The 10,000-nt window shown below is 32.8% G+C and overlaps 1 protein-coding gene across 1 annotated transcript in view; it reads left to right on the forward strand.

Moving 5' to 3' along the window:
• Nucleotides 1-10,000, forward strand: part of LOC119589897 (RB1-inducible coiled-coil protein 1-like) — a gene marked incomplete in the record, with an annotated part of 56,142 nt that overhangs the window by 16,842 nt on the left and 29,300 nt on the right. Inside the window, 7 exon segments of the mRNA XM_037938536.1 lie at nucleotides 311-385; nucleotides 6,180-6,371; nucleotides 6,517-6,681; nucleotides 7,282-7,493; nucleotides 7,868-8,063; nucleotides 8,303-8,455; nucleotides 8,844-8,862. Coding sequence (XP_037794464.1) covers nucleotides 311-385; nucleotides 6,180-6,371; nucleotides 6,517-6,681; nucleotides 7,282-7,493; nucleotides 7,868-8,063; nucleotides 8,303-8,455; nucleotides 8,844-8,862 — 1,012 coding nt within the window.

Genomic DNA, 10,000 nt, shown 5'->3' on the forward strand with positions numbered 1-10,000 from the left:
ACCTGTTGTGGATATCTCTTTTATGGAGTGGTTTTATAGCCACTGTGAATACCTTTGTGATTATAAAGTAGTTCTATCATTTCTTGGGACTTTTTCATAACTTTTCTCTATAAGTCTTTTCTACAATTTCCATGTATGTTTTCATAGAGGTTTATTATTATACTTTAGTATAGTAATTAATAGATAATAAACATTATTTTGTGAGTCCACAAATGTGATAAGAAATATATTGATGAGAAATCATTTAACACTTTAATGTGTCATCATCATTTTTGCTAGGCTACTCACATCTAATATCATTTGCTTTTAGGTTCGTGATGAAGGAGCAACTTATGTCAACTATATCTCAGAGTTGTCCTCTCGTCTCCTAGATGTGTTGTTACAGGTAAGTCAGCTGTTGTTGTATTCCATATATTGTTAACTTCTGACATATAGTCAGCTATGATAAGATTTATTTTATTGCTGTAGAGTGTAAGGAAATAAACCATGCATATAGTTTTATTGTTTACTCTGAAAAAGTAGCATGAATGAAGTATATTTTCTGCTGACTCTCAGGTTCCTCATGTGTTTTTGAATAGGTGGAGGGTAAGGAATGATATATAAACTGGTGTACAGATAACATTTTAAAAGGATTGTGGCTGATATAATTATAAAAGTCCTTATGCATTTAGTTGAAAAAAAAAAATGGAAGACAAACTTCCATAAAAAGACAAACACATTAAATGAAACAGTAAGTCTGGTATGTTGAACAGAATTTGATTATTAAGGTAATGCTTATAGAGGGAAAACCTATGAAGCAAAAACAGTGAGTGTCAATATAAAAATATTGCAGTTATTTCTTACTGTTTTTGAAGGTTTGCAAGAGTTTCATCATTTACAATATGCATTTGTGTTATATAGAGATTCTTCTCCCTTGTTTTCTTATTGTCTTTGTTAGAAAACAGGTTTATAACAGGGGCTCTGATTTTGGGAGTCTTCTTTTGTGTGTATTTGGAGTCAAGAGTGCTGTGCTACTATACCTGGGCTGTTATTTACTTAGTATATTAACACAACCACCACGGATTTACAGTGTGTCCCCTGTGGTTTTTGGTGAACTTTGCTGCATACAGATGGCTCCACAGCTGGCAAGGTGTCTGTCAATAGGCCCTAGTGACCGATCCTAATTTCCCCATTCGTTGAATTGGTGGGAAAATGTGTTTTTCTTTTTAATACAATTGATATTGATAAATTGTTATTGTTATTGATGTTATGATTATTAAATTGCTAATTAAATCTTGGTAACATATAAGATGATGAAATAATACAAAAGACCCTTTCCAAAAGTCAAGGAAAATGGTAAACAGATGAGATAGGTAGGACTAATAACTGACACCTTGGTGATTAAGCACTTGTAGAGCCTTTTGAGGATAAATAGAATAAAGAAACTTATATCACAGTGGGCATGACATGTATTCTTGCCATCCGTGCTGATTGGGTTAAAGTAAACAAAAAAAATGCTTCTTTCTTGCTCAATGTGCACATGCAGCTCTGAAATTTGCCATTCTTTAAGAGGTCAGAAGTATTATTATTTGTGTAGTACTAAGCATGTATTCAAACACCTTAACAGAATTTAGATACAAGGTTATACAAAATTTTCCTTGATACTGTTGGCACTGTAGGTTATACTTGCATTAAGAAGTATTTTAATTATGACTGTTGATTGGTCAGTAGCCTCTCTGCACATGTGAATACATTTAATTAGAAGTTTTTCATAGTTATATAATGAAATAGTAAGGATATAGCAGTTTTGCCCATAAAACAGACAAATAAACAAGAAAAAAAAAAAGAGGAAAATTTTTATTTTTTATGATAAATGACATATTGATTCAAAGGGGAGATTAGATTATAGCTACTTTAAACCTGCGGAGCTTTTGAATGGTTTGTATTGATGGAATTCTTAGTTAGCAATTGTGAGGAGCCACCTTTTATTTCCCATTGTTAAATGTTTTGTTCATATCATTAGTAATAGTAAGTTTTTTTTATATACATGGCAGCAATCATTAGTTACATTTTGCCACTTATTTTTGTCTTTGAAACAGTTCACACACACACACCACGTACACGCACACGCACACGCACATACATAGAGAGAGAGAGAGAGAAATACGGATTTGGAAAGATACACACACATAGTTGCAAGGTGCTTTTTTTTTTCTTCTTCTTCTTCTTCTTCTTCTTCTTCTTCTTCTTCTTCTTCTTCTTCTTCTTCTTCTCCTCCTCCTCCTCCTCCTCCTCCTCCTCCTCCTCCTCCTCCTCCTCCTCCTCCTCCTCCTCCTCCTCCTCCTCCTCCTCCTCCTCCTCCTCCTCCTCCTCCTCCTCCTCCTCCTCCTCCTCCTCCTCCTCCTCCTCCTCCTTCTTCATAACCTCCTCCTCATTCTCCTTTTTGATATCGCTTTTTTATGAATATTACAGTTTAGTTCCCTTGTAACATATCTGTGAAGAATATAGTGTTTAGTTTACATTCAACAGTTCCTCAAAATTGTTATTGTTATTACTACTACTACTACTACTACTACTACTACTACTACTACTACTACTACTACTACTACTACTACTACTACTTCTACTTCTCTTCTACTACTACTACTACTACTACTACTACTACTTCTACTACTACTACTACTACTACTACTACTACTACTACTACTACTACTACTACTACTACTATTTCTACTGTTACTATTACTTTTACTATTACTAATACTATTGTTATTATTTTTATTATTTATTATTGTTATTATTATTATTATTATTATTTTTTTTTTTTTTTTTTTTTTTTTTTGTGTGTGTGTGTGTGTGTGTGTGTGTGTGTGTGTGTGTGTGTGTGTGTGTGTGTGTGTGTGTGTGTGTGTGCGTGCGTGCGCGTGCGCGTGCGTGTGCGTGTGTGTGTGTGTGTGTGTGTGTGTTATTATTGTCATTGTTATTGTCATTGCTGTCATCATCATCATCATTATCCTTACTATTGTTATAATGATATTATAATCATAATGTTATAATAATAATAACTATAATAATAATAATAATAATAATTATTATTATTATTATTATTATTAGTATTATTATAATTGTTATTGTTATTATTGTTATAATGATATAATCATAATTTTATTATTATAATGATGATGATGATGATGATAATTATTAATATTATTATCATAATTATTAATATTATTAATCTTATGATGATGATGATGATAATCATGATTATGATTATAATCATAAACACACACACACACACACACACACACACACACACACACACACACACACACACACACACACACACACACACACACACACACACACACACATATATATATATAACAGGCTTTTTGATAGATTGCATTTGATTTGATAAAAAGAAAACCTGATAGAAGAGAATAATCTTATTTACACAAACTTATAAGTCTTGGGGTCTCTCTCTTTTCTTCTCTTTCTGTCCGAAGAGTGTAGTCAGTTCTTACTTTACTCTCCAGTTGTATTCTCCCCTCTGCTGTGTTGTGGGTTGAGTCCTCTCCATTCATTATTTTCTTCTCTGTTTCACTCAGTATGGCTGGCTCACTACTCACTTTCCTACTATCAATATGTCTCTTTATTTCCATAGTGCAAGCTCAGTCCTCACTGCCCTCTGGAAATGAAAACGGTAAGATAGAAAAAATGCTTACCAGGATTAGGGTCACAGTGTGAAATGCAAATTGCGTGACTGTGGTCTAAAATAAGGGTGCAGCGCTTAAGAGATGTAATGAGGAAAATGATGATGGGTTTAGTTTTTCTGCCATATTTTTATGTGTCAGCTAAAGCAGGATTGAAGGCTTGCTTCCATATGTATGGGAGCAGTAAAAGAGCTGTGATGACCTACATAAGAAGGTACAGATCATAACTATCCCCCCTGGAAATTGCAATGTTTCCATTCCACACTGTGCACATGGCAGTGACACACCTGTGCCCCAATGGTGTGGTGCATGCAAGCAGTGCCCTCCACTACTTAGTACTGAGTTACTCAATCCTTGTGTGGTGGGTAGGAGGAAATGAGATGCATTGTGCTACTGGGCTTAGAGCATTTTCATATGTCTCCTGTAGGGTGCACACCAGAGTAAGAATATATCAGTGCAAGTGTTTGGTTTTACAGGAAAACTTTTGGGTATTTAACTTGCTAATACAAAATCTTGGAAAAGATAGTGTTATGTTGTGTCTTGTTATTCATACACCATTTGATTATATTCCACAAAAAGGAAAATATAATATTAAAGAGAAACACTGTTGCTGTAGAAGACAAAAAGATGTATGAGAATTCTTATTGCTCAGTACATGACAGAAGTTAGTCTTAGTAAAGAAAATTATAAGTTCTGTGATGATTAATGGAGTTCCATTTAGAATTGGACAGTGTTTTCCTTACAGACAAAATCCACTAAGAAATCACTGCAAAAAGAATCCCATATGTAGTTTGTTCCTCTGACTGAACATTGATAATATACAAAAGCAAGTCCTTATTTGAGATGAAATATTTCCCCATACTCACCAAGGTGATTTTGCTGAACTGCTGATGCTCACAGTAGCTTTACTTTTGACCAGTTCTGATTTTGATTTTTGAAGTTTCAAGTTTCCTTCTCATAATACTGCAGCTGTAATTTGTTTGATGTATAATTTAAGACAATATAACAAGTTAACATACCCTCTCTTTATTGGGCAACATTGGTAAAGCTTGAAGGGGTAAGATTTGCATATATTTAGATTTAAACTTTTAAACTTTCTTTTGGAAAGTGTGATATAACACAGTAATATTTGTAGATGATGATGAAATGTTATATGCACAAAAGTGTATATTTGGTAAATTTTTGATAAGATATATTCCACTATAGAAGATTTTTATTCATGCCTCATCAAGCGAAAAACTAAAAAGCTCCTAAAGAGACCATTCATGTCCCTGATTGGCACTGTTTATCACAATGGAATTGATAAATTGTGTAAGCAGACTAAATGTTTTTCTCTAACAGGAGGTACTTTTAACTATTTTTTTTTCTGTGATACTTTATGCTACACAGGCAGGTATTTATATGTGAAATATCCTTTTTTCACACAGAAGGGGCAAAAAATGGTTTGCAAAGGAGTATACTGATGATGATAAAGTATTTTACAAGATTAAGTAGTTGTGAAGAAAGGTATATTTAAGAATGCTTGGAAAACCCAAATTATGATTTACTGGTACTATGCAGGATTTGAAGCAAATTTTTGAAGAGGTGTTATCTAAATGTAGTAAACTGTGTAGCTCAGAGAGAAAAGTTTGAACTTTTATTTTGTTGTTTAAGGGGAAGAAACCTTAAATCCACAGCATGTGGCAGGAAAAATTGGGGGAACGAGTGGATGTAAGGAAGGGAAAATGTACATTGAAATATATATGGGACTATACGATAACATGCATTCTCCAAATCATAGATGATAGATAAAATAGAGAAACACATTTTAGTGAACCTTAGCTTAAGTACCTAGTCATAATATAGTATTGAGTTCCATTCATGCAGAATTACTAATGATGAACCTCCGACAGCAGCTCACTATCTTTAATTACATAGGAATGATTAGGCAATGGGGGCTATGAACTTTTAGGAGCTTAGATTAAGAGATCTTCAACAACCTGAGCCAACCTACTTTCCTGTGACAACATTATTACCAGGAATGTATAGTTTGAGTGTGCTGTTGATCTTTTTAGGTGTGTGGATTAACGTCTTAGTGTTCCAGAGTTTCAAGAAAATTTGGACAAGAATATGAAATGTTTGTGTTTGTCTTTTCTTTTTTCTTCTTTTTGAGATGTTCCATTTTTTCTTTCTTACTTTGTGCAGTAAATAGTTACCATTCTAGAGCATTTATAATCTTTTCTCCATTTTTTGCTAAGATTATCATGCAGTTATTAATATTAAGAGGCTGCCCTGTATTGCAGATTTGTTTTCTTTTCTGTGATATAGGAGGGCATCTTAGGATACTGTGTATTTCTTGTTGGCTGAGCTTGGCATGGCTACTTCTGAGTCATTTGTGTATTTTAATTTTTTTTTACTGTTGTTGCTGTTTCTGGAATAGTAACTAACCCAGGGGATAATGATTAAGATTTCACTCAGCAGAATCTGAAGTGAGACAAATATTAACAGATACAAGTTCAGACGTCAGCGGAGCAAAATGCAGCAGTCAATGAGGCTGTCACGTTAGCCAGGGCAGATAAGGACAAGTTGCAGGAGCAGTTGCAGGGAACGCTGGACTTGCAGGCCCACAAACTCTCAGATGCCCAGCGTGAAATTGAAATGTACCAAGAGCAGTTACACCGACACCAGGAAAACCTACAGGTAATTTGAAATCAAAATCTTTTCTTTTCTTCTCTCCAAAATAGTTTCCATAGAAAGTACTGATAGCTGCATTTACCTGAATATTTGGCGTGGATAATTTTTCACAGAAGATAAAAATTTGAATTGGTTGTCAAACCTTCCACAGCAAACAACTGCCGAGTTTGAGGAAGTGAAAAGAGCTTTGATAGAGGAAAAGAACGAGGCAGTGAAGCAGCTGAGCCTGGAGCACGAGTTAGAAATGGTGGCCATGAAGGAGCGATGGCAAGAAGAGGACTCCTCGCGACAGGAGGAACTCACGTCCTTAACTCAGGTTTGTTTTTGGGTAGAGCCCTGCCTTGGAATGTCAGGACTCAGGATGACTGCTAGAGGTGACATGATAGAGAAAATCTTCTCTTGTTTTGCTGTTATGCTATGATGGAGTATAGCATTGTACTGATAGTTCCAAAGGATGATTTGACTATTATTAGTATTGTTTTTCTTTTTATTGATATTGTTGTTGTTATTATTATTATTATTATTATTATTATTATTATTATTATTATTATTATCATCATCATTGTCATTGTTTTTGTTATCATCGTCATCGTCATCGTCATCGTCATCGTCATCGTCATCTCATCTCATCATCATCATCATCACCATTGTTGTTGTTGTTGTTATTATTATTATTGATATTATTATTATTATTATTATTATTATTATTATTATTATTAATGTTCTTGTTATTATTATCTTTTATATTTAGTGCCTTTTCATAAATGCACAGGAGGATGTATGGAAAAGGCTTTTCAGAAAGAGAATTTATCATAATTATGTAAACTCCAAATGATAATATTTATGAATATACATGAAATAGGAACTTTAAGAAGCAGGAAATGTGTGAGTGACAGAGAAACCATTCCTCCTGCAGAAACTGAAGGGCCTTGAGGAGGTCCTACAGCGGGCGGAGAGCGACCGAAATGAGCTGGAGAAGAACTTCCAGGAGCGGTTCGAGGCTCACTTCCAGGAGGAGAAGGATAAGATCGTGCAGATTTTGGAGGTGAGCTTCAGTGAGCGCGAGAAGAAAGCCCTGGAGAGCCTGAAGGAACAGCTGACCCGCGAACACCAGAAGGAAGTGAGCAGGTGAGATGATTGTCTTCTTATCTCTGTAAAGGGAAAGAGTATTCTGTACTATAACTGTTTGTTTGTTTTCTCTGGTTCATGTGGTTCTTAATATAATGATTTGTAGATTTTTACATTGTATTATAAGTATACTTGAAAATACATATTCACTATATATTAGCCTCTATGGATTATATATAAATAGATGTGTGTGTGTGTGTGTGTGTGTGTGTGTGTGTGTGTGTGTGTGTGTGTGTGTGTGTGTGTGTGTGTGTGTGTGTGTGTGTGTGTGTGTGTGTGTGTGTGTGTGTGTGTGTGTGTGTGTGTGTGTGTGTGTTGAGTATTTATATAAATATATATATATAGATATTTAAATAAACATCATTATTATATAGACTGCTAAGTGAAAAGGAAGAGGCTCTGAGGTGTGCGTGTGAGGAGGTCCGGGTGAAGCTGGTTGCAGAGTGGAGAGAGGTAGTGGATAAGCAGCACAAAGATCTCAGTGAGAAGCATGCAGCAGACCTTGCTAAGTGTAAGGAACAGTGGGACCAGGAAAAACAGGCAGAGATTGCTACCAAAGTTGCTGAAATTGTGAGTGTCGATATTGTTCTTTTATTTTGATTTGGCTTCATGGGGGCCTCATTATCTCCATCATTGCTTTTGTTTTTTTGAAACAGTTATTAGTAAATAAAACAACTTATAAATACAGAGAAAGTGTATTGATTAGAGCAATCCATATTTCCCTGGATGTTTTCTGTTGCTCAGCCCAAAGTTTAAAAATATTTTAGGTGTTTTAAGGTTTTCACAGCACATCTTGCATGTCGTTGCAGGAGACCCGATGGCGGGAAGAAAAGGACACAGAGATTGAGCGTGTGAGACAGCAATACAAAATGGAGCTTGAGGGTCTGCGGTCACGATTTAGAATGATGACCACCGCCAGCATGGACAAATCACCTTCAGAAACATCGTTGGAGAAGTTTGAGGTTAGGATTGTAGGAACGAGATATTTTTACATTTGTAATTATTAATTATTTGAATTTCTCTCTCTCTCTCTCTCTCTCTCTCTCTCCTCTCTCTCTCTCTCTCTCTCTCTCTCTCTCTCTCCTCTCTCTCTCTATCCCTCCTCCCTCCCCTCCTCCCTCCCCCCCCCTCCCCCTCTCCTCTCCTCCCTCTCCTCTCCTCTTCCTCTCCTCTCACTCCTCCTCCTCCCTCCCTCCCTCCCCTCCTCTCCTCCTCCCTCCTCCCTCTCTTTCTCTTTTCCCTGATACTTCCCATTTCAGAGTTCCTAATATTAAGAATTCAGTTGTACTAAGCCAGTTTCATTTGTTCTCTAATGCTTATGATGTTAATGTGCTTTTTCTTTTTTGAAAGCGTGGTGAGTTTATGGACTGGCAGCTCATAACTAGCTCTTCCCTTTAAATTCCCCCCCCCCCCTGGGCCCTCCTTCTCCCTTTTTCCATTCTCCCAAAGGGTTCCCCCCTTTTTTTCAAAACTTTTTTCCCTTCTTGAAAAAGGGTTAATTTTAATTTAATAAAATTTTAAAAATTTTTTAAAATTTATTTTTAAATTATATGTATATTTTTTATTTTAATGGGGATTTATAAATTCAACACAAAAAACCCCAAAAAACACACAAAAACAACACCACAACCCCCAAAACAAACCCACACAAAGCACAAAAAAAATTAAAAATAAAATATAAAGAGAAAGAAGAAAATTTGATAATCAGAAAAGTTTTCAAGATTGAAAAATATAAATATAAGTTTATATTATATATATATATAATATATATAAATATAAAATTTTATATATTTTATATAATGTATATATTATATATATATTTTAATGTATTATATATACATTAACAAAAAAAATAAAAACAAAAATAAAAATATAACAGACAAAAACAAACAAAAAATATAACAAGAATATATACAAATTTATAAATATATATATATAAAATTATATTATAAGTATATATATATATTATATATATATTATAATATATTATATATATTATATATAATTATATATATTACTATATTTTATAAAATATATTATATATATATATATATATTTAAAATATATATATTATATAATTTTATAATATATAATATATATAAATATATATATATTATATAATATTATTATATATATATAATATAAATATATTATATTATATATATTATATATTATATAAAAATTATTTTATTTTATATATAATATATATTATATTATATATAAAATATATTAATATATTAAAAATTATATAATATATAATATTAAAATATAATAAAAATATAAAATATAAAAATTTAAAAATTTATAATTAAAAATTTTTTTTTTTTTTTTTTTTTTTTTTTTTTTTTTTTATATTAAAATATATATAAAAATAATTATTATATATAAATATATTTTAAAATAAATTATTATAATTTTTTAAAAAATTATATAATATTAATATTTAAATAATAATGATTAAATTTTATTATATATATATATATTTTTATATCTATTATATATAAAAT

The sequence above is a fragment of the Penaeus monodon genome, chromosome 26 (genome assembly GCF_015228065.2).
Source record: "Penaeus monodon isolate SGIC_2016 chromosome 26, NSTDA_Pmon_1, whole genome shotgun sequence".
In the NCBI taxonomy this organism is placed as follows: Eukaryota; Metazoa; Arthropoda; class Malacostraca; order Decapoda; family Penaeidae; genus Penaeus; species Penaeus monodon.